The following is a 26,302-nucleotide window of genomic DNA, read 5'->3' on the forward strand; positions in this document are numbered from 1 at the left end:
CTTTTTTTTGTTTCAATAATTATTTACACGAGGCATGGTTTTAACATTTTTGTAACGTAACAAAACAATTAGTTTTCGCTGCATTTTCATTTTTTCGCTTTTCGTGATATTGTCACAATGGCCTCTCGCCCCAGACCTCTGTGGGCGTGGTTCTACAGGAAAAGCCCGGATGTTGCCGGCTTCATCTTGTGTCGTCATTGTACTAAGTCGGCCATCTGTTTTGGGTGACATGGAAGGTACTGTCGATCGGCCTTGTAAATAGATTTTCTCTGCTGCTTTAACAACTCTTCGAGGTGGCTTTGGAAAGTTGAAATATTGTTCTTATGATTTTTTTCCGGCTTGCAGAGATCCGAAATTGGTGGGAGGTACCATCGATAGCACATTTCTGTTCGTTGTTCCGTGCTGCCTTCGGACTGACTGACTTCGAAATTGAGGTAACAAAATCTTTCTATTACCAGTTGAACAAGTCGTGTATTTCTTTTCTTATCACTTCCTGAGAATTTAATTCTAAAGACTCAGTTATTACGTCCTTTTTATTTCCTAAGCCTTTGACCTTTCTTCGCCCAAGTTATTCTCTGTATTGTTTATTTAAAATTTGAATTTATGGAGCCAGAAAACGGGTAGCGTAAATTTAAAGTTTTAGACGGGCATATATCGCTTTTACTCTGGTCTTATTTAAGCTTATAATACATTGTTTCACTTCCTTAAGGATTTAGAAGATGCACTTGTCATTGATGGTTCTAATGAAGAGGGAAACAACCGATTTTTGGCCGATCTACACGCGAGATTATTGAGGGGATTGTATGGCATAAAAGAAATAACGTAAGACAGTTTTACTTTAGTATTGTTTTATTTTTATTTTGTTTCATACAGCAGTTTATTCTTTTTAAATTTCTTTTAAAATGTCTTAACTATTCATTGATTGGTTTTGTTTGTGTGATCATAATGTGTATGCCATGTAACAAGATTTGAGTTTATTTCGTGTGCAAACGTGAATGTTTCAAATTCGTCTCACCAGTCCGCCTCATGGTAATTCGCCTCATTGTCTAATAATGTAAGCCGTTTGCCCTAAAATAAAATTATAGCGAACACGGAGTTGTGCAAATATTGCTCCCATGTTATTTTCGCTAGTTTTCAAATTAAGTCTTTGGTCAAAAACCTTGCTAAGCACAATTCTAGGTTGTCCATGTTGACATTCAGACAAGTTCGATTAATTCTCTTTTCATTGTTGTACACTTTTATTACGACCATAAAAACCGTGGCTTGCATTATTTGTCGTGGAATCTTGAAAAATATGTTTGTGTTGTTAAGTCTTAATAGCGTGTTTCAAAAAATATTTTGCTCCTCTTCGATTCACGCCGAGGATCGATTTGTAACGTTGAGGTTCGAATCGCGTCTTGATCGATCGTAGAATACTTATCGATGTTGGACGCTTCCTCCATCATTTCCTTTCGAAAGGAAACGTGGCGCTGAAATAAATTTTGCAATCGAAGATCTACAAAAAAAAAAGCCCTTTGGGCTGTAACAATTTCACGCTTTCGACCGTTTAGTCGGCTAATAGAAAACTACCGAAACTTGTGACTTGGTATTTTGACACGTGAAATTGCTATATCCTGTCGTAAATTTATGCCAACTAAACGTTCCTCGGTGTGTAGTGGATTCTGTCATATTTAGAGACTCGTGGAAGGGGGGAATTATTGTTTGGCTAGCACTGCTAAGTGAAAATCCTGTCTAGTTTTGTTGTTATAGTTATTCTTGTTTCGTTGTATATTTCATTGGCTCGTGACAATTTCCATGTTTATTTCAGGGCTGAGAATTTTGAGCCGTATCTCTCACAAGTCTTGAAAATACGCTGGGAAGATGAGTTAGGGAGGAAAAATCCGCTTGCTGATCAGGAATACAGGTACAATGCAGTGCTGTTAAAGTAGCAGTGCTTTTTGTCAGCTTGGTTTCGATATCCTTTCATTGTTGATCTGCATTGGCGCATGTGGCCGGACAACGAAGTATTGTTTCTTGGCAGTGAAATGTGACTAGACAGGTAGAATTTCATTTCCAAGTACGATTTACGTTTGTCGTGGTGAAATCTACCCAGAAATTCATATTTCACAGTTTGGTTTTCTGAACTCTTTCTATTTTCTGGAAGGTATCGGTAGCAATTATTTCATTCACTTACGCTGACATTTTTAATTATGTAACTCGCTTGTAACAAGTTGTATTTTTCGATTTTTTTTCCTGTGGTCAGTAGTTTCCTATGCGATAGACATTTTAAAAACAAAAAAAGTGAAAGATTTTAGCTTGCAAAGACCAAATCTGGTGTGTTTTCAGATATAATTAATTTTGTTTTCAAAGATGACACAAAGGGCTTTCAAACATGTTTTTGCATATAAGTTGTAAAAATATTAGTCCAAGGGGAAGGGTTTTTCATTTAAATCCCTAGCTGGTGTTTGTGATTTGACATTATTGTTCCCAGTAAATTGCAATATCAAATCTGATCTGGGAATTCTGTCACTTGTACAAAGATTTCTGACTTGTTCAAACACTCTGATGTCAAGATATTTAACCTCATTGACAGGGACTTAATAAATCTGACAAGCTTAACCTCACCTCAGAGTGGTCCAAAACCGCAAATTGTTTCAGAAAAATCCAAATTTGATTTCTGCAAAATACAAGAAACCGATCGTACCTTGTAGAAGTACTGTTGAGGTTTTAAGTGAATGGTCAATACATAAGCTTTTGACTCCAAACTTAAAAATAGAGTGAAATTAGATTCCTTAATAATTATCTCTGCAATAAGTGAAAGGAATACGACTAAAACAGTAGCCATTGTTTTGTGATAAAAACTTCTTTGCCCAGCCATTCCCAATTTTGACATAAATTTTCTTCAACCATCTCTAATCTTATAAAAGTTCATTGTTAACAGTTTCATGCAAAGATGTCAACTGTATTTGCTTAACTATCATATATGGTCCTTGAAAACACTTAAATCGGCCCTCCTGAGATTTCAGGATTAAACTTGAAATTATTGGCATAAAGTTTGGTTAACTATAATGTTATCAGAATGCAGCACTGTCGTAATTTAATTACTGAGGAAAAATTTGCAAGATTATCTTTTCTGTTTTAAGCGTTGATGATTATTTACACTGTATCAGAGTCATTAAAATGCTTCGTTTATTAATTCTTTCTCATTTATATTGATTTTCAGCAAATTTCAAATATAGTATTGTTTGATTTTTCCCACTTAGCAAACTCTCCACCAGAGAAAAAGTTGAGATCCTACATAATCTGTGTGACTTTCGACTTGATGTTGAAGATGTTCCTGAGCTACTCAAGGTATTGAAGTATTAAAGAAAATTGCATACTTGTATGGCTGTTTAACTCTGACCTTGCACCGATTTATATTATATTACTGTTCATTGCATGATGATATCCAGCAATTAATACAATAATTTTTTACATTCCAAGCATAACATGATAGATTAGCAGTTAATTTACCTGTATCACCATGCCCCTTTAACTCCTCGGTCTGATTAGTAATTCTCTTTTCTGGCTGCTATACATAAAAGTTACTTGGCATACAGATTTGTATTAATTTAATGAAACTAACTGAAGGTTGGTAGTCTTTTTTCTCATGACAAGAAAGTTGATAAAATTTTACTCTTCCAAAATAACAACCCAAAGGAACAAAGAGAAAAAATATAGAACATTTTTCCATAGGTGTCTTCATTTGGGTGCTCATGCCCTCAATCTTAACCGCATGACTCCTATTACAATAAGAATTGCTTTGCCTTTGACCTGTCATTTAACCCTTTAAGCCCTAAGAGTGATCAGCATCAAATTTCTCCTTGCAATGTCAATGCTTTGTGAAACAGAGTGGTCATGAGAATAAGGGACATGATCACACAAGATGAATTTGCTTGATATTTAATCAGTGTTTTTTGTAGGAATCATTTCAGATTCTAGCAGTTACATACATATTAATAACATCAACATAGAACTTGCGGTGTTGCTTGATGTCCAATAGGGTCTGGATGCTGACAGCTTACGTGTAGAACCTTTGGGATTTGACGCCGAAGGAAGAACCTTCTGGTATTTCTACGGTACACGATTATATCGAGAAGAAAAACCACCACAGTCAGAAAACAAGTCCAACAAGAAGTCCAAAAAGAAGAAAAAGGTGGAGGGTAAAGCTAAGAAAAAGAAAGCTAAACTCAAAAAGAAGAAGAAAGCCAAGGGATCTTCATCTGACTCTGAGGAAGAATCTGAATCAAGGTTAACATTCAAACTTTACTTGCTAAGAAATGTTTTCAGTGAATTTTAGGTCAAAGTCATACAGTACAACCTAAAATTTTTATGTATTTTTTCCTTTACACAGTCATGGTGACCTTTCCCCGGGCCCAAATTTTAATTGTTTAATTTGCTTCATGGTTTGTTAAGAGGTATCATATCATTGCAGTAAGTTAACATGGCCCGTAACAGTTAGCCTGTGCCACTGACAAAACTAAACCTGCAGCTAAGTCTGTCTGCAAAATAGTGCCGAGATCCTTGATCTGGACACCTACCTGTGTATCCGGATTTGACAACACACCATGATTGGCCCATTAAAAAAGACATTGTTGATTTGCCAATCAGGTTGAAGAGAATTGGAAACCCATTTCCAGTAATTCGTTGAGTTTGTTGGGGGCCCAGAGCAAGGATCTCGGCACTGCTTCACAGATGTTACTAACCAGGGTTAGATTATGGCTTAGCCTGAGAAAACAGCCGACATTTGGTGATGCTACCACTGGTTTCCCAGCCAAATGACTTCTGAGAAACGAGCGCAGCAATTCCATACTGATGACGTGTCACTACCCAGATCTGGGTAGTGCATCTGATTGGTCGTGCTGCATGGGAAATTTGATTCAACCAATCAAAAGCACCACCCAGATTTGGGTAGTGACACGTCATCAGTATGGAAATTCTGTGCTCGTTTCTCAGACATCATTCGGCGGGGAAATCAGTGGTAGTGTCGCCAAATGTTGGCTGTTTTTCTCAGGCTAATTACTGTCTTTGTTTCTTTCTGAGAGGTAGAAAACCCCTTAAGGTTATAAATTTGTATTGTGGTGGATACTTCTTCTTGTCACCATCCCCTTTTGTTCATTTACTTTCACAGTAACCTTTATTAAACTACCCAAACCATTACCCTGGGGGTAGTAGTAGAAACAAATAATAGCATGATTTGTGTGTGATATTCAAGGCATAAATGCCACTCGTGATATTTCAAAATTGTCGCAAATTTCACTCGCCTAATAGCTCATTCAATTGCGTATAACAATTTGAAATATCACTCGTGGTATTTATGCCAAATATCACTACAAATCATGCTATTACTTATACTAATTCGGTTGGCCATTCCCTATGAGTGACCTCTTACACTGACTGTGTTAATGTATTTATCAAAATCAAAATAAAGGAAATTTGAAACTACATGGCGAGTAAGCTCTCCATTTAAGGTGGTAAGCAATTCAAGTCATTAAAGAATGTGCAAGTGAGGGTCAAAGTGCAAGGGGCTCTCGCATCCCCAAATATGTGTGCCACTTGCTTGCCACTTGGCTTTTCACAATATCCACAAAATGGGGAGCTTATTTGCATGTTAGAAACTACAGTACTCTGAGCACATTTGACTTGAGCTTGATTTAAAACAACTGGTTAACGTAATGACTGGCATTTTTTAGTCCAAGCAGTGAGCATCCCAGCAGTGATTATGCTGATGATGAAGATGAAAATGATGAGGATCAAGAGGTAGCTTCTGAGGGAAAAGAAGAGCAGCAAAAACAGGGCTGCCCACTCTGGACTGTTGTGTGTTCCACTGAGGAAGAGTGGCAGCAGCTTGCTGAGTCATTCAAGAAGAGTAAACACAAAGATGAGAAGATGCTTTATGAGACACTCAGTGTTGATTTTGTTCCAGAGATTGGCAAAATGATTGAGGCAAAGGTACAGTTGCTTACATTATGTTGTTTCTCGGTAAGGAAAGATTGATTACATGTAGCAATGATGTCTTATCTTCTCATCAAAGGTACAGACTTGTACCTGCATTGCAGATTATGACAATACATCAGCTTGGAGAGATAAATGATAAATATCTGCCTCAAAAGCTCTTCAATGGTGTGTTCACTTTAAATCAGTGAATTTACATGAGGATTGGTGTTTTTTTTTTAACTTATACACATATACAAGGAAGTGAAGTAGAGGAAATTTTTTTTTGAAAGAAATAGCCAACTTTCAATATATTAAAATTCTAACATGACTCCGAGGCTTTAGGGTCAAAATTGCAAATTTTTCATAATGCTATTCTCTGGCAATTCCCAGCAGAGACTTGAACACAAAGAAAACCAAACCAAATATAGGAAAATTACCAGGAAGCCATGGAGTCGTGCTAGAATTTTAATATATCAAACGTGGGCTATTAGTGACATCCTTTTACCATTGCTCTGTAATAAAGGATAAAGCCATGAGGAAAAAGCTTCTAATGGAGATGGCACCAAGAAGAGCTTCTGATAGAATAGCATCAAAAGTGCAGGTAAGGGAGGAAGAAGAACAACAAGAGGAGAATGAGAGACAACGAGAAAGAGAGCGACTGGCAGAGGAGAGGAAAAGAGAAGAGGAAGAGAGACAACGAGAAAAACAACAGCAGCAAGAGAGAAGGCAACAAGGTTAGATAATGATGTTGATAATGATTTTAAGTTAATGATAAAGTTAGATTATTATTTTGTAATGAATCATATTTAATTAACAGGGAGAGTGGAACAAGTCTCAATAATTCCATTTTGAGTATGTGCAATGCTTTAATATTGCTTTTCTTGTTCCTTGTGGTTGTTTTTCTTGACTTTGCCTTTGGAAGTTCATGCTTGGGAGCTGGGACCATACACTGTAGGTCTCTCTAGGTTACTCATAGCTTTCCTCCTTAATACCCATGGTGTGACAGGTGTTGTGTGACAACAGTAAAATAAGGGGTGCTGTAGGGCTGCAGTGATACTCGGATGCATTGGTGAACTGCACTATTTCTTCTCACAATATGAATATCTATACTTGATTAAGATAATATCACGATATTATGATATGCTAAACTGTGCTACATCTAGTAACAGTTTGTGAAATCACTGTATTTATATTCCATTCTGAAGCTCTGCATTTCAGCCCTTGGAAAGAATCTTATGATGAAAAAACATAAAAAAGGAAACCATTCCTGCTTTGTGTGTCTTATCTTATTCAAGAATGATTAGGGATAAGAAGGCAAAGAAACGTGGGCACTTATTTGTCACTTGTGCGCTTCACAATGTTTTGTGCCCACAATGTATTGTGCACTTTTCAGAGTCCCTAAAATAAAAATTTTCCCAGGGATGGGGGGCAAACCCCAGCCATACCTAACACCACATGCAGCTACACCCTGTAAGCCACGTGAAAAGTTTTCTTCTCCTTCTGATCTAATCTATCGCCACCTTCTTAATTAAATCTTTTCTCTAGCCCTAAAAAAATTTTGATGAGCTGGATTGACAGCAGTTCTTCTGTAATTTGAATTCCCCAAAAAGCTTCACTTGCCCATTGGGCAAGTTACATAAGAACAGAATTCACTAGCTCAATAACAAAATCTACTAGCCCAGGGCTATCAGACAAGACTTTCTTTGCACGCTGAATTCTGATGCCCTGCACACAGTAGATACATGTATGTAAAGACAGGCATTCACTTCCAAAGAATAACTTTGTTTGCAGAGAGAGCCAAACGAGCACGTATGCGGGAAGAAAGGCAGTGGCTCATGGCTAGTGGTGAATTTCATCCTGAGGAACTGAAAAATAGTTTTGGTCAAGAAGAAGAAAGCAAGGAAAGTGAAGTGGAAAAGAGACCCAGCTCACGAACTAGAGAAGTCGGAGAAGACATTGACCTTGAAGATAGAGATGAAGACCTTTACACTGGGATGTATAAAGGTATCAGATCTGTTAAAGAAGCTTACATGCTGACATAAATGACCTTATGCAAATGCCCTAGGCAGCAATGCTCCGCCCCTCTCTCTCTTCACAGGTGTGGTAGTGGACATTCCAAAGTGGTAATGGGGGTTTTCACTCTCAACATTTTTGAGGGAAGCAAAAATAGAATGATTAAAGAATCAAATTGTGTGGCAACAAAGAAAAACTTAGTAAAAACTGTAAAATTGTGCCCACGAAACAGTTAGGAGTTCTTATGAACTCATTTAAACGTGTCCGTGCATTCCAGATGGAATTGGAATTTGGAAATGTTGGTTTTTAAGGAGAGGGGAAAACAGGAGTACCTGGAGAAAAACCTCTTGCAACAAGAGAGAACCAACATTAAACTCAACCCAGGCTTCAGTGCAGGACTTGAACCCGGGCCACATTGGTACATTGTTGGTAGACGAGTGCCATCACCACCCTTGTTCCCCTTAGGTGTAGGGGTAGAGGACTAACTAGAATACAGTTAGAAGTATATAGTCATCAGGTAGATAGGGCCACACCCTGCCAGCGGAGCTTTTCTTTAGAATAATTACTTGATTTTGGTGAGCATGCGTTGCATGTTTCTAGGATACAGATTCAAACCTAGGCCTAATATCCTTGCACTTTTGTACAGTGGGCTTTGTTTTGAACATCGGCTTATCATTAAACTGATGCTCACACAAAAAACCCAGTTGACGAAAGGAAAAAAAGATTGACTAGTCCAGAAGTTCAAGCTGCAGCTGCTTCAAAGGATTGACACGATTAAGGCCGAGCCTTTTTTTCTCCTCTTTGATCAAGAAGACAGAAGGATACTGCTCGCAGAATAATAGGCCTTCAACCTGATTTATATAGTACCATAGTAGTAAGAGCTTTGTGGTGTAAAAAACTTAGATGCATGTAACCATAATCATTACAGGGTTCGCAGGTACCTTGAAATTCCTTGAAAGTCCTTGAATTTTAAAATAAAGCTTCAAGGCCTTGAAAGTCCTTGAAAATTGCAGTTGGTGCTGGAAAGTCCTTGAATTTCAATGCTAACTTAATAGTTTAACCCTTTTAAGTCTCGATAGTGACCAACATCAATTTTCTCCTAACAATATCCATATGTTGCCAAGAGAAATGATTATGAGAGTTAATAAAATGATCACCAAAGAAAAATGCTTTGATCTGTTATCAAACTCTCTCAACTATTTTTTTAAGGAAATGTATGAAGGTCAGTATGGAGAATTTATATGTTGACATCGGGGCTTAAAGGGTTAAGGAAAAGTGCAAAGGAAAAGGAGAAAACACAGAAAGACCTTTGAGATAAAATTCCTAATGTTGTGGAAGAACTAAAAAAAAAGCATAGACTCGAGGCTCTTTTTTGCACTGAATGGAGTCCTTGAAAAATGCGAAATGTGTCCTTGAATTTTTTGTTGAAAAAAGGGTACAAACCCTGTCATTATTAATCTTTCTTTTCTTCCTAGTGTTGGATGCCTTGAAGAAGCATAACAATGCTTGGCCTTTCCTGGAGCCTGTTGAAGAATCTTATGCACCTCAGTATTATGAAATTATTGAGGTATATTGTTTAAGCTTTAAATATCTACCGTCCGTACTGATTCAGGCAATTTTTCAGTATTGTCAGTACAGCTGTACCTGAAAATTTGATGTTCCATCAAAACACCCTTGCACTGATGAATATTTTTTTTGTCACCTATGTGTTATTACAGCCAACTCTCTCTTAACAGACACCTCTATAAGATGGACACCTCAGTAAAATGGAGTTGGTCCCTGCCTTTCTTTACTCCCTTCATTTGGCTCTCTATCAGACGGACACCTTGGTAAAACAGACGCCTAGAGTTGGTCCCTGCCTTTCTTTACTCCCTTTATTTGACTCTCCATCAGACGGACACCTTGGTAAAACAGACACCTAGAGTTGGTCCCTGCCTTCCTTTACCCCCTTTATTGACTCTCTATAAGATGGACATTACACTTAGATGGACATTTATTGCAGGTCCCAAAAGTGTCCATCTTTGTGAGAGTCAGCTGTATTCACTTTTAATTTGTTTTGCCAGGAACCAATGGATTTGTCTACCATTGAGCAGAAACTTGATGACAGTAAATACAAAAGCATAAATGATGTGAGTAGTACTAATTATCTTTTATTTATCGTGTGAATTGAGCATTCTGTGTACCACACAGGCTTATTTAGTGCTAACCTAATTTTGCATTGTACCTTGACATTTCTAAGGGCTTAGTTATTTACTCATGGGAAGAGTCTCTGTGCGTATCAACTGACCTTGAGTTTCTGAATTGTGCCCAATGCACAAAGCTGAATTATTGAGTATGATGGTGTGGTGAAAGACACTGTGCTTTAGGCTTGATAGTTCAGCTGGCAGTGCCATACAAGGGTGTGGTCAACCTTTCATATATTGGGTGGGCAATTAAAGAGTTCTTGGCAGTTGGGATTCCGTCCAGTTTTATTAACTATTTTGATTCGCAAAAGATATTTTCAATTGTGTTAATCAATGGTGAGTTCTGTTTCATTACAGTTTACTGCAGATATGAAGTTAATGTTTGAAAACTGTCTGGAGTACAATGGTTCTGATAGCAGTAAGTGGATTTTCATGTCCTCATCATCTATAATTTTTTATGCAAGTGCAATTTTGGCAATGTAAATTCAGAATTTCAAATTTGTTTAAAATTGATTTATGAAGAGTAATATGATGAAAATTACTACTGCAAAGGAGGTTTGGATATCGTATCCTTAAGACCACAGAATGTTTCACATTGACATGTGGGCTTTGGGTTTCTTCCAGAATATTATTATTTCAAATGAAGAATCAAATGAAGAATGAGCCCTCACAGTTGTGAACTCAATTTATGCAATTGCATAAGAAGCTTGAAAAAAAATTTAGCACTTTAATGGAATTTGAATTCGTGACCTCACGATACTGGTGCGACGCTCTAACCAACTAAGTAAGCTATGAAGCTATGGATGTTGGGAGCTGGGTAATTAGGTGTTTGTATGTTCCCGGGAAAGAGATGAATGTGACAAATGTATGTCAAGCTAAATTTCATTTTCACACACATTTGTCTCAATATTATTATTTGCCATCTGACATTGGATGAAGATTTTAATCTGATATCAGGATACCTTGAAGTGGATTATTTTAAAAAAACTAAGCTGTGCCTTTGTTTTATGGGTTAATTTAGAAAAGAAAGTCAGGACTTTCTTTCCCCAGGGACAAAGTAAACTGTCCATAATAATGAGGTGTCCGTAGTAGGCGGGGTTTGACTGTACTTCATGTCATCATTAATTGGGAACTAACTATCTACCCCATTTTTATTTAGTGTACACAAAAATGGCCAACAGTCTGGAAGCTGCTTTCAACCGGCAACTAAAGAAACACTTTCCTGAAGATGATGACAACAGTGATGAGGATTTCGAAGAAGAACTTGCGAGGAAGAGCAGAAAAGAGAAGAGAAGGCGTGGTGAGGCAGGTTCTGGGCCAGAGATGTTTCGTAATGCACCGCAAACCAATGAAAGCCCCTTTGCAAAGCAGATGGGGCCACCTGGCATGCAGCCAATGTTTCAAAATCGCATGTTACCTAACAACATGGCTAATGGGGGTATGATGCCTTCCCATCATCCTTCAAGAATGCCGTTTCCAGGGCCCCCACACTTTGCCCCAGATGGAAGGCCCCTATACCCTCCACAGTTTTATCAGAACGCATTCAACCCAGCTGCATTTGGGAGATACGGTATGTCACAACCAGGCCCCCAGTTTAATAGGTTTAGATACCCTCAAGGGAATCCCGTGAGCCAGATGGGTCAGCCACCACAGGCGTCTCCTTATCCACCACAGCACATGGCTGGAAGGATGCCATTTCCTTACAGAATGCCGGGTGCAGGTGGAAATATGGAGCTTGCACGTAGAGAGAATGACATGAATAGCCCTAATCAGACGGAACAAGCAAGACAAGCATCCCCACAGCAGGCTGTCCCAGCAGTGTCTACATCAGGTATGTCTGTTGTAGTTATTTTTTGATCTTAGGTAATTTATATTTTTCCTTTGTTTCAACCTCATTAGTATGCATTACGAAACCCAGAAACAAAAGAAAAACAAATGGTATATATGTACTGTACAATGACTATCGTATGAAATAAAAAGTGTTTCTAACATTCCTCTTACTGTGTATATATTGGCTGACTGTTGTCATTTGCTTAGAGTTGTCAGTTCCCTTGGCTTGTTTACAGACATTCCGTTTTCTCTCTAGAGAAAAGCGCTAGGAATTTATCGACCGTTAGCGCAAAGGGGTGGAGGTGGGTAAATGAAAAGAAAAAGGTCTATGGACACCCTCAAGTGTCATGATGAATCATATCATATGGGGAAAAATTATTAAGGTTTGGTAAACATAACAGAGTACCTTTGGCCGCGTTGACGAGGGTCATTGAAAACTCAAGTACGAACCATGGCGCAATTTTAATTAACAAAATGCGTGTAACCAGTGCTGTTTACTCGCACCCTATGTACGTTTGTTGATTCACCCCCGTGTGGACGATTGTATTTCCAGGAGAGCCAACACCTTCCTCGGTAACTGGAGGTACAGAAAGAGGACGCCAGCCCCAACAGCCCCATGGAGGACCATCTTATTACCGACCTCAGTCCTTTAATCAGGCGCTCCTTGGGTATCCACGTAATGGTCCCATGCCTTATGGGGCACCTGGTGTTGCACCGTATGGGCAACCCGTGGTACCTGGGAGAGAACCTTGGCGCATAGACCGACGGACCCCTGAAGCTGCTCCTCAGAGAGTACCGTCAACAGAGTCGCCCCTTAGAGAAGAAGGTACTGTTAATTAACGTCGTTTTGAATCAAAGTAATTCAGGACTACCCTATGTTTGTCTAAAAACTGAAGTTTACGGCCTCTTAATACAGCAATGCCCGATGTGACAAATCGGCTAATAACGCAAGTCCGAGTTCATGATTTTTCATTCTATTGGCTATTTCTGTTCGTTAATTTTCAGTCCATTACTAGTTTTAATTGCTGCCAACAAGGTGTGAACAATCAAGTAGTGAAGTTTTGTCAATACGAACTTAGAAACCAGAGATGCTGAGGCCTGATTTCAATGGTTTGACATATTATGTTAACGTGCCTTTAACATTTGAGTAAGGACTGATAAACGTTGAAACCAAGTATGTTGGCCGTTCAAATAATTACAGTATCTTTCTTTAAAAATTATTTTTTGCAATCGAACCTCCTGTAAACAACCGTTCTGTTTATTTTGAGCGCAAGTGATTTGCGTAAAATAATGTTGAAGGCCTATAGAACAAATGAAGTGTTCCTGCCATTTTGTAGCTTGAGAAAACAGCAGACATTTCGCGACGCCACCAAAGGTTTCCCCGCGAAATGACGTCTGAGGAAGGATCGGAGATATTCCATACTGTTGACTCGTTAATACCCAAATCTGGATAGTGCTCCTGATTGGTCAAAGAAAAATCTTCCCAGATCTCAGTAGTGGCGCACCATCAGTATGGAATTTCTGCGCTCGTTATTCAGACGTCATTTCGCGGGGAAACCTTGATAGCGTCGCGAGATATCTGCTATTTTCTCTTGCTAGCGATTTTGAAGCAGTAAATGATGATCAGGTAAACTGCTTAACTACTTTTCATTTTATTTAAAGGTAAAGCAAGAGATCCCTCTGAACCAACAAGAGACGCAGCGTTGCGTCCCACAGGCAGCAAACAAGCAAGTGAAAGTTCAGATAGCGGCGAAGAAGAAGAACAGCAAGGTGAACCTAAAGAAAGCCGACCTAATGAAAGGGACGAACTGAGCGTTGAAGGAATGCAGCAACAACAACAGCAGCAGAGGAATAAAGTTCCAGCCACGCTTTCTATTAGCCACATATTAAGCGGTGCTTCAAGGGATGACCATCACCGCAAAGAAAGTGCTACAGCACAGGACAGCTCTGCTCAGGGTACACCACAGGGAACCCCAACTCCGCAAGGTGCACACCCTATGCCTCATGCTTCGGCGCGCCCAGGCATGAGGTCACCAGACAGCAGGGATAGGCTCACTCCATCAAACGAGCAATTTAATATGGCTTCTGGTAAAGGACCATTTGAGAACATTACAGGAAGGGCCTCTTACGAGAACCCGCACGGACGATCCCCTTATAGAATGGCACCTAATGAGGCCTTAGACAGACCTGGTCCATATGGGGACCCTCGTCGGCAAGAGTCTTATGAGCATAATGTGGGGATGAAATTTAACGATAGAAAACATTTAGGAAATGCTGCGGAGAGCGTTATTAAGAAAACGCCTCACAGTACGGCTTCTGATTTAGGTTTCTACAAGAAAATGCCGGAACTGAGACCGATACGCGAGGCGAACGACAGTGAGGAAGAGCAGCCAATGCAAGATAGAACAGTGAAGAGTGTATCTGAAAACGGGCATTTAGAGCCTGCTAAAACAGACGCTGTTGGTCAGCGGATGTCAGGTGACATGAACAAACATCTGAAGGAAGGAAGCCCGAGGGGGGTGGGGGTACCGTACAAAGGCTGGCCTGAGCTACAGTTTGATTCGTCTTCTATCACTCCAGGCGGCTTCCTTCAAGAACTTAACGATGCGGGGCCACCATCCTTGCCTGGAATGGGCGGCGAGAAACCACCTCCTGATAAGAATAATCGCCTGCCTTTTACGTCCATGTTAAGGGGAATGAACCCATCCCAAGGGAATCCGGTTGATCGCAGGGCCCAGTATTTAAGTTTAGATGCGGCGAATCGAGCGAGGATGCGAGAAAACATGTTAATGGGCAATTTACTGCACAGCGCTGAAGAGAAACGCGAGAGGTTTGAAGCGGGTTCTCGCGCAGGTGACATGAGTGCTTATATGTACGGCAACAAACATCCTTCAGAAATGATACCGCCTGCTCTTCAATATCGACCAAACATATCTTCAGCTTCACACCAAAGAAACGTGGACCCCTCAGATATGCCACCGGGAGCGAATTCGCAATTTGTGGACCTGAATTCCATGCAATACCGGTATCCCGGGGGACTCCCAGGATCCCGGGAGTCTCTGTCTAGAGAACAGATGTATTTTCTTGAACAGCAGCGGAGACAACAGATGGCGTCCTCAATGGACGCTATGATGGCAGGGGGGCAGGACCGTATGATGGGTTATGGTGGTATGTTACGTCAGCAGCAGCTGTTTAACGCTGCGTACGCAAGTCACATGAGGAACGGCCAGTATCCAGGTTTTCCAAGTGAAGGTGAGAGCCCTTTGCATAATTAAAACCCTCTTAACACCGTCTTTAGTTATTTCATAACCAACAAGAGATGTAGTGGGATTGTAAGGAGCGACCCACGGCCTTGGGGAACGACAGCAGCGATCTGCCGTGATGGAACCTCGCAAATTTAGATTATACCTTAAGCAATGCTGCGTCAAAAAAACTCCGGTCCATGCTGTTCTCGATGCCATTTTTTCTTTCCTTTGCCTAAAACGACCCCACAGTTCCTCACTCTGAATAGTTAATGACGTATTGATACAAGGTTTGTCTTGACTTAATAGAGAGCTTGAAACAAAGAGGTTTTTAGGCCCCTCACGTCAACCGGAAGTGGATGTTTTGCATTCTTGGACAATGCTCTTGCCCAGATTTTATAGCCTGCATAGCAGGCGGGATTGTAGTGCCCGGGGTACATTCTTTGCGGCGAAGCCGCGACTAAAAGTGCAGGACTTATTAATTAAAGTAAAGACACTGAGCAGCACAAATTAAAAGGGTAAAGGGCTAGCTTCCAGTTAGGGCATGCGTCGCTTAAAAAAAACGCCTTCGCTTAAGCTCCCTGGTATGTTCATGAATACCAGCAGGAGGTTGTCTGTAAACAGGGCTTCTTCTCGATAGAAGTTACGGCAGAATATTTTCCCTTCAGATGGTATACCAAGGCTAACCCTGTAAAATTTCGTCTTAAGTGCCTTTATTCAGGAGTAAGAGTGGATTTCGAAACTAGGGTATCGCAGCCGGCTCATTGTTTTCAGCTTAAGAACTCTCCTGGGAAGGGGGAGGTGAAGAAAGCCGACCCTAGGTCGTTTAGTGGAGGGAATGGAACAGTACCGGATCCAGACCTTGAGATAAGCGGGGGGTTGGGGGGGGGGGGGGCGGGGGGAGCGGTCATCCAGACCCTTAGATAAGGGTAGGCCCGGTCTCGAAAAAATTTTTTCGGTCCTTCTGGCCTCAGTTTGGTCTAAAAATATGGGGGTTGCCCGGGTCTCTCCTTTGGATCCGCCACCGAGGGAGATTTGAGAGAACTTGTTCGCAGCCTGCGCTCGGGATATGAATAGGAAACTTAAACAAAGGCGTTTTTGAGGGCCTCACGTCAACCGGAAGTGGACACTTGAGCAGTGCTTTTGATTAAACTTTGGGCCAGTCCGTCATCATATGATTAACGACACTAAGGTCGTCGCTTTTTTTTTAAGCGACGACCGGAAATGCATCTGCTGTTTGCTGGCTATTCCGACCCTTGAGAGTAGCAAAATATAAATCGTTGCGCATGTCATCTTCTAATGCATGATACCCTGTTTCCTTTTCAGAACATCCAGCTAAGATGGCAAGGTTTAGTTGACAGAGGATCCGACTGTGACTTACCGGATGCAAGAAGCAATATTTTTTCATAATACCCGCGCAATCGCAATAAAGCACTGCAAATGATGTGTAGGCAGTTTGTTAATCCCAGTAGTCCATAGAATGCGAAGAGTTATTGTTTAATTTACTTGATTAGTACTTTAATGATGGCATATGAAGTGTGTGGTTAAATCTCTCTTTTACTTAGCTAGTCGAGAAAGTCTTATATAAGTACGTCAGGAAATTGAAGATTGAAGTGACAGATTGAAGCTAAATTTAGAAGCAACTTAAACCTTTTAACTGTCTTGAAAAAGAGTTAATCAGTTACTCTACCTGGTAAAGGTGACTAAGTTCAAAACTGAGAACCTCCCGGAATTAAAAAGACACCTAGCAATTCTTTGCTGTGCTTCCGTGTGGCTGCCATAAGTGGGTGCACTCAAGAATTTTCGAAAGTTAGCACCACTCAGAGCTTCACAGAAAGGTTCTGCTCGAAGCTCAGGTTAGTTTTCAAACGCCCGAGCTACCTCACTTAGTTAAATGCTCGGAGGTAAACTGTATTTTTTATTGCATCACACTACTACTTTGTGTAAGCCTAGACCAGACCCCTCTTAAAGAAACCCCCACCTCACCCCTATTCGTACCATTTCAATTATAGCTCTAAGCGTACGTAAACTTTTCTACATCCTAAGTAACTATTTTCTTTACTCCTGACGTTTCTGATTACCGATCTAGGGTAACTGGAAGTCGTTGATCATTTACTATGATTATGCTTTTCAGAATCTTAAGTACATGGCGAACAAAATACTTTTTCCAAAAACGATTTTTTTAACCTCAGATATTTGTAATAAACGGTTACCAAATCTTGAAACTCTTTCGTATTTATTTTGTACCTTTGTATATTTATATTCTTCCATATAAAATTTGTAACATCTCGGGCAATAAAAATTGATTGCGAGAGAGGGTGTATCTCAATAATAGACAGTCAAACTCACTTGCTAATAAACCGTGCATTTAATAGCGGTGTACATTTCGTGTACAGATAAGCTGCAACCTTCTGTACATACAAGACCTTAGCTTCCATTCACTGTTCGGAAACTCCGTTCACATACGGAGCTATTTAGGTTTTCTGGGAAACTGCCCACCTACCCCACCCCTAAGCCAACATTAACACTTACTTCTCGTTTAGGGCAAAAATGTTGATTTAGGGAAGGGGTAGGTGAGCAGTTTCCCGGAAACGCTGATCCAAGTACTATTAAATCAAGGTTGCTTTTGGTACCTATTTCTCCTGTAGTATACCCATTATAGCCCCTGTAATCTAACTATTGTCAAAGTACTATTTATAAAGATTTTATGTACAAATATTTAGTGTACAAACATTTAGTGTACAAATATTATGTATGCATAAAAAGTATCTGTATTTACCAAATCAGACAACATAAGCGAACCCGTTGATTCTGCAGGGGAAGCCCTGTTGATTCGCTTACCTGTATACCTTGGAATTAATCGGTTGCACCTTTTTTAAGTTGTCTCTTGTCATAGTCTGGGAACTCGTTTCTCTCAATTATTTTAGTGCCCTCTAGACCCCACCAAGTCCTTATTTATTAACAAATCGACGACAAGTTCAGATGGTTATAAACCTAGCCTGTACACAGTCGAACCCCGCTCTAAGGACACAAAAATTGTACTTTTTCTCGACTTTTGAAAGCCATAAAATTCATCTGTTAGCCCTTTTGGGCCCTTTTACTGACCCAAACGACAGATTTCCCTCCCTTCCATATACTGTAACTCGTGAAATTCCTACCCTTTCATATACCTGAAGCTTGAAAAAGGTACCCCTTTCGGGCGGAGCCTCCCCGTATAGTGAGTACCCCACCCCCCGTCAGAGATGCCAACCTCTGGAGATCCAAAATCTGGAGACTCTTTTTTTTTCGCTACCTCCCCGGAATTTCTACATAAAGGTTTACCAAGTCGGTATAAAGAGAGAAAACCGTTTACATCAAAACCCATAAAACGGCCATAAATCTGCCCGTGGACCACACAGGAGAGACGTAACACACATTTTGAGTAAGGTAAGCTGTTTTTTATTGAAATCCTCTCATTTTCGTAGGATACAGAAATGATAGGTTTTTTTCCCATACAAATCCTTATATTTCGAATGTTAGGCAACAATGCCCCGATGCTCATATTTTAACCTTGGGCTACCTGTGCTACCACACCATGTTCCTTGCGAAGTTCGGGCATGCGCAGAAAACAAAATTTCGAGAGTTTTTGGATTTAAAAGTGACATAGAAATCTTGACTTTTCATTTTCGCTTTTCTTCCCTCACTTTTTTGCTAGGCTTTTATTAGGCTTCATTTTGGAGCGAAAAGTGAAAAGCTTTAATTTTAGGATCTTAGTATGTGATCAAACAAAAGGAAGGTGGGTAGTGGAAAAAGATTTTTGTTTGCCTTAATTTCTCTGGTGTTCTGGATTATACATTTATGACAGCCACAGCGCATGTCAAGACGTTCTTGAGCTGCTGTCACGGACTTCAAAAGGCGAGTTTTCAGGTTGAAACCAGATGTTCAAATTCTTGGTTCTTCGAAGAGTATTCGTCATACCAAAGTAGAAATTCTTCCTCTGAAATCATGTTTTCTTTGTAAGAAAGAAACAAAACTTAACGCAAATCTTTGAAAGGCATTTTCAACTGAATTATTCTGTCGGCGTTCGTGATGGTTTCACGTTGTTTTGCTTAATGAGTTGCAATTGGCACGCAAAGCGCGTCCTCGATCCAGTTCTGCGCGGCCAGCCATGCCGTTTGTGAATCAAGAACGTCTGGTGCTTAAGTTCCCTAATAGAGAGCTTAAGCAACAACGTTTTTGAGCGACGTACGTCAACAGGAAGTGACCTTTTTTCTCTTTTAATATTCTTTGGCGCCACCAAATTTGTATTGCTAAGAGTCTCTACTATTATAGAGACGATTTGCCCAAACGTTTGTTCAAAATCACAGCTCAAGAGTGCAAAAAGTCTACTTCCGGTTGACGTGCGTCGCTCAAAAACATCGCTGTTTAAACTCCCTACTGTCACTGCACGTGATGTATTATCGACCATTTAATAGGTCAATGGGCTTATGAATTATTCATACGTTTTTGAAGCTGATTTAATAACAAGTCCTCAGTGTGTCAACTCTTCAATCAGTCTACCATTTCTGGCGTCCTTTCGGATGAATGGAAACCATTAGCCTGCGTGCAACCTCTCCAATTAAGGCAAGCGAAGTAAGCCGCGAGAGAACACGCCAACGCCCATCGCACTCGCATCTCCCTTCGCGCGCGTCTTTCGCGTGAATTCTCGCGAATCTCCCAGAGCTTGCTCGCGGGCTAGGAAACAGGGTGTACGCTTATATTTGAAAAGCTATCGTGCCATTTCGATCGTTCCTGTCGCAGCTCAAAGTTTCGAGAGAATCATTTCAACGAACTTTATAGTTATCTTACTGAAAATAACTTTATTTTGAGGTTGTCAATCAGTTTTCAGATCTCGTCCTTCTACTGCTATTGCTCTGCTTAAAGCTACAGACAATTGCGTATACAAACATAGATCGAGGAAACGTAAACCGAGTTGTTATTTACATCTTAAGTAAAGTTTTGATACCGTTAATCACGATATTCTCTTATCGAAGTTAAAAATAACGCATATTGACGGTATTTCACATAGCCATATAATGTAAATATACTTTCATTAACGCCAACATTCGAGTCATTAACATTATCTTGAAAATCATTTGGGACAATAGACAAACATTTAAGTGCAAACGCTATTCATTAACATTTTTATGACACTGTTGGCAATTCAGTTTCATTCCTGGACAGCTTTAAAATGGATAAATGATGAACAGCAAAAGGTGTACAAAGGGTGTGGGGGTTTGAGGTGGTTACAGGGGGTCACAAGGGTTTACGGGGAGACACAAGAGGTTACAAGGGTATTTGAGCGCAAAATGAAGCTATGCTTAAGTGCTCAAAGTAGATAGGACACCATTAAGGCCAAAAAAATAAATGGAAAAAAGTTCGGTCCCAGGGCCGATCTATGAGGTATCCCGAAAACCACAAAAAGCAGATCAGCCACCATTAAATGAGACAAATTGTTTCCTGTTCCCCAAATCTCTTCTGATCCACGGTGTGAGGTACCCGGCACAAAGACTAGCCACATACAGCTAGCTTATTTACCTGCCATGTTACTTACATCAAAAGAAATAATACGCAAATTAACTGTGGTGATAAACATCTGGTAGAAACGCACAGAGGAAAATAACTTTTAACTTGACGTTTCGTCTGCTAACATACATTTGTGGGTAACCGTGATATCGCTGCAGTTTGTGTGTTATTTCTTATCACACTTTGTTGGCAAAAAATAGTAGTATTTACATCAAAAGCTTTCCGTAGGAAAGGAACAGCAGCATTAACAAACATATATAATCAAGGCAATATTGAGCAACAATCGAAAGCAACTTTCGACAACATAAATTACAAAGAAAATTACTTTCCTTCTACTACTGCTACTACAGCTAGTACTACTCGGTTATAACGGCCACTAAAAAAGCTACTATAGGAACTACCCTCACTACAGCTAATACAGTATGACTACAACAGCTTGTACTATAAATGGCTCCTACGACACCTACCACAGCTACCCTTGAGTATCCTCATCACTTTTGTGTAGGATTTCCAGCCTCCAGTTGGGTGGGGGTGGAGGGGGGTTAAGCTTTTTCTGGTCCTCAGGACATCTCATGGGGCCATACATGGAGCCCTGACCGCTAAAGGAGCGCTGTCTGTGTTTGTTTTTGTCGTGAATGAGTTGAATTTATATTCAAGGATATAGTTGTGCCAGTTTTGAAAGGTATTGTTGCAAATGTAAATTCCACCCTTTGTTAATAGCTTTTAAGTGTTTGATAGTTTTATTTTGATTCCGATATACAGAAAAACAGGCAGGGAAGTGTGTCTCATAGATCGCAAGCTCACAAACATCTCACGTGCATGTGATCGAGGTATCTTGAAGGAGGATTAAAGCATCCAGCATATCTCGATCGCATTAAAATCATTTCGGTAAGTTATGCTTTCCTATAGAGTCAGAAATATGGAAGTAAGTTTACATTACTCAGGGACTCATTAAAATATCTCTCTCATGTCTAATGGCTGCTTTTTGAAAGTAGCCTGCGAATACAGCCGTCTCTACTCGTTCATCGCTGTTAGAGACGTCTGCATCTAAGCGACAGAAATTTCAGACGTATGACGTAAAATCTGTCCGTAATCTGATCACGACCTCTGATTGGTCAACATAGAAATTATTTTGTTTTAGCTATTGTTTAGGAATGACAAACAAGATAAAGACCACAGAGGTCAAAGAAATGTTAAAGTGATGCAGTTGTTATTCGAGGAATATATTGTTCTTTTTAAGAAACATCTGAGTCTGACCCAGCTCGTTCACAAAGAACTCAAAACTTTACCATTACAGACCAGGAGAAATAGGAACTCAAAAGTTTTTTTTTTTATTTGGAACCCTCACGACTAACAGATCAATAAAAGTATGTTATGTCATCAATATGACATTTCTGTCACCTAGTGATGAGGAGCCGGGAAAGGCAGCTGTATTTACAGGCTAATAGAACAAAGCACACAAAAGTGAAAGATGCTGTTATGTGGTGTTAATAAGCTTAGTTAAGTGGTAAGTTATTCCAACATGTAGTTGAAATGTCAACCTCTGGATAGCAGGAATCTGGAGCCTTCCAAGGTTTACTTGATTTGACTTGGTATATTTCCCACCTAATATTTGTCAGACGTCTTGTAACGGGCTCTCACTGATGGGCATCTGTCAGCCTAGGTCTGGGGTAGATGTCCATACAGCCTCATACTGATACATTTAAAATTTGTTAAGTACATGTAGAATACACTTATACCTCCTGTAAGTGACCACAAAAAATGCAAAGATTTAGCTCAGTGGAGTCAAACCACAGGGGACCTTTAAAAAAGTCATCCAATGGAGTCTATCGGATCCACTGGAAACACATCGAGTCCACCAGAGTTATCGGAAGTCTAGTTGTGAGATAAAAGCATAAGTCATGTTATTTAAACACCATGAAATGGGAATGAGCCCTGCAAAACAAGCGTGCTAAATGTAAATCAAGCTTACTACAAGTGTATATATGTTTTGCTCTTGTTTTTTTTATATTTTCTTAAGGTAGCTGAACTCAGTTTTGTGGGCAGTCAGTGGTAACTCGCATGATGGCGCATGTTTTAAATTAGACAAACAAACTTGGCAGTGAAAAAGCAATGGTACACAGAAGACGATTTCTCAAAATCTGTCCGTTAAAATTTTGTGATATTTGGCAGAATTTTGACTTTTATAGTATTTTAAACAATGAGAACTTTAAAATGGAAGTTGAAGAGACAACTTTTGTGATACATTTAATAATTACAGTACAATAATTATTATATTATTGATAATTTTATCTAAAACCCGTCTGTTAAAACGTGGTCAAATAAGTTTCAAATGGTAATGATTAATTATAGTAAGCTGTGTGCAAGTTTATAGGAAAATCTAATGAGCGCATTTTATGTAAACTGAGCAAAAATAAAATTTTAAGGCTGTATTCAATCATTCATGTTGCCATGGAAGCAACAAAAACGTCACATTTTACTTGTCAATTGAAATCTTTCATCAGTATATGTTTCACTTGCCAAGTTTCAGCTTGTGAGCTGTAACCTTTCTCTTGCCATGATTTGGCAAATGACATATACTTACAAACTGCCAAACCTTTTTTCAGCCACCTTAAACATATTTTATTGATGAAGTTTGCCCTAAGAGTTAAAAAACTCTTCAAGAGGGCTCACTTCAAAATAACATTAAATAAAAAAATTTCATTTAATAGTTATTAGTCAAAGCGGTAGCGAAACAAAAAGGATATGAAAGGAATGCTATAGCAGGTAGAAAATGCATATTTAGGTACTTTTATAGAATCTCACCAATTCTGGACTGGACATGAAAAAAAAATAGATCATTATTTTGCTCAGGAGACAGTGAAGGTGATCCAAACAGAAAAACTGATATAATTTTTGCTTTAGACAAAGAAGACCACTTTTCAGTAAATTAATATGCAAGCAGCAGAGCACAGCAGATTAGTTCTAGGGGTAGAATAAAGTGGAGATTCAAGAAAAAAATGCTTAACTGTCTCCTCTTTTAAACCACAAAAACAAGCGGGGGTTTCTTCCACGACCTATTTTAAAAAGATGATAGTTAAGCCCTTAAGTTTCTAATGGTAAACGAGTGTGGAAAACTGCATTACGGCGGATTCAGGTTGAGCGTTTAATGACGTCAGTTATCGCGTTCGTTATCACGGTTGATTGGTTGCGTTGCGAGACAAATTGTCAGGCGTTGCTAGGCGGGGATGATATCGTTCTGTCTGGGAAAAGGGGCCTTGTCTTATCGATCTGTATGTCATGGCGATTGAAATCAAGATAGAATACTACTATTCTACAAAAAGAATAACTCCAGTATATATTGTCGAAGAAGAGCTTATGAGCCTGGAATACAGCAAGTTCGTAGAACGCATTGTGAACGAGGTGCGCCATCTCCGAAGGATGAATTCATTGCGACTTACAGTAAAGGAAGATGAAACTGTCGATGCATAGATTTGTCCAGAAAATATTTCAGCTTGCAGATGAACAATTTGTTAGACAAAGGAGCTAAGAGCATCAGAATAAGAGTCTTTGAATTCGCTTCGCCAGCCGTAGATACTGGTATTCACAGAGTAGAAAACATGGCTGAGACGGGAGCAGAGGAGCTTACACGGACGCATGTTTGACGCTCACTAAATTTACAAATCAACCGGAAAATATCATTGTTAGTGGGTTACCTCCTCTGTCAATGATTTTATCGATGATGATATGTCTTAGGTCAGAGGATGAAAGGTTTTCCTGGGATATAAGAGCGACCGCTCTTGCTTACGGTTAACATGTTTACATTCTTTAACGCACCTTTTCTCCAACAGATTGCTATCATCCCCCGCCTAACAACGTGTCACAATTTGCCTCGCAACGCAACCAATCAACCGTGATAACGAACCTGATAACTGACGTCATTAAACGCTCAACCTGAATCCGCAGTAAATCTGTCAACAGCAAAATCATAAGTAGCATTAAAACTAGGCACATTGTAAAAGAAACATAAGACCTTTTTAAAAGAACCAATGGATTCAAGACAACGTATGTCAAAATTTAGGTCATTTCATCAGTTCATATACTGATGAAAGATTTCGATTGACCGGTAAAATGTGACGTTTTCGTTGTTTCCATGGCAACATGAACAATTAAATACAACCTCAAAATTTCACTTTTGCTCAGTTTACATAAAATGCACGTATTAGATTTTCCTAAAAACTTGCAGACAGCTTACTATAATTAATTATTAATATTTCAAACTTATTTGACCAAATTTTAACACACGGGTCTTTAGATAATCAATAATATAATTGTACTGTAATTATTAAATGTATCAAAAAATTGCTCTGCTCATCATCATCTCGTCATCCCCGTAATCCCTAGCCATCCCTAATCATCCCTACTCATCCCTAGTCATCCCTACTCATCCCTAGTCATCCCAGTCATCCCTAGTCATCCCTAATCATCCCAGTCATTCCCGGTCATCCCTAGTCATCCCAGTCATCCCTAGTCATCCCTAGTCATCCCAATCATCCCTAGTCATCCCAAGTCATCCCAGTCATCCCTAGTCATCTCTAGTCATCCCTAGTCATCCTTAGTCATCCCAGTCATCCCTAGTCATGCATAGTCATCCCTAATCTTCCCTAGTCATCCCATTCATCCCTAGTCATCCCAGACATTCCTATTCATCGCTAGTCATCCCAGTCATCCCTAGTCATCCCTAGTCATCCAAATCATCCCTAGTCATCCCTAGTCATTCCAGTCATCCCAGTCATCCCTAGTCATCCCTAATCATCCCAGTCATCCCTAGTCATCCCAGTCATCCCTAGACATCCCTAGTCATCCTGCTCATCCCTAGTCATCCTCAGTCATCCCTAGTCATCCCAGTCATCCCTAGTCATCCTTAGTCATCCCAGTCATCCCTAGTCATCTCTAGTAATCCCTAGTCATCCCAGTCATCCCTAGTCATCCCTTGCCATCGCTAGTCATCCCTGTCATCCCTAATCATCCCAGTAATCCCTAGTCATCCCAAACATTCCAAGTCATCCCTAGTCATCCCTAGTCATCCCAGTCATCCCAGTCATCCCTAGTCATCTCTAGTCATCCCTAGTCATCCTTAGTCATCCCAGTCATCCCTAGTCATCTCTAGTAATCCCAGTCATCCCAGTCATCCCAGTCATCCCTAGTAATCTCTAGTCATCCCTAGTCATCCTTAGTCATCCCAGTGATCCCTAGTCATCTCTAGTCATCCCTAGTCATCCTTAGTCATCCCAGTCATCCCAGCCATCCCTAGTCATCCCTAGTCATCCCAGTCATCCCTAGTCATCCCTAGTCATCCCTAGTCATCCCTAGTCATCCCGGTCATCCCTAGTCATTTTCAGTCATCCCTAGTCATCCCAGTCATCCGTAGTCATCCCTAGTCATCCCAGTAATCCCTAGTCATTCCTAATCATCCTTGGTCATCCCTAGTCATCCGTAGTAATCCCTAGTCATCCCAGTCATGCCTACTTCTTTCTACTCGTCCTAGTCATCCCT

At 40.0% G+C, this 26,302-nt stretch overlaps 1 protein-coding gene across 1 annotated transcript; it reads left to right on the top strand.

Annotated features, from left to right (window-relative positions):
* The first annotated feature begins 154 nt into the window (after positions 1 to 154).
* Positions 155 to 17,537, top strand: LOC140940022 (uncharacterized). The gene is made up of 16 exons (XM_073388884.1): positions 155 to 236; positions 346 to 434; positions 710 to 822; positions 1,808 to 1,903; positions 3,243 to 3,330; positions 4,022 to 4,269; positions 5,712 to 5,970; positions 6,479 to 6,689; positions 7,747 to 7,959; positions 9,444 to 9,535; positions 10,032 to 10,097; positions 10,509 to 10,569; positions 11,311 to 11,982; positions 12,535 to 12,807; positions 13,644 to 15,233; positions 16,550 to 17,537. Exons 1-16 carry the CDS (start codon positions 170 to 172, stop codon positions 16,579 to 16,581), a joined length of 4,170 nt encoding a protein of 1,389 aa, XP_073244985.1. The 5' UTR covers positions 155 to 169; the 3' UTR covers positions 16,582 to 17,537.
* The last annotated feature ends 8,765 nt before the right edge of the window (positions 17,538 to 26,302 follow it).

Source organism: Porites lutea, chromosome 6 (assembly GCF_958299795.1).
Source record: "Porites lutea chromosome 6, jaPorLute2.1, whole genome shotgun sequence".
NCBI lineage: Eukaryota > Metazoa > Cnidaria > Anthozoa > Scleractinia > Poritidae > Porites > Porites lutea.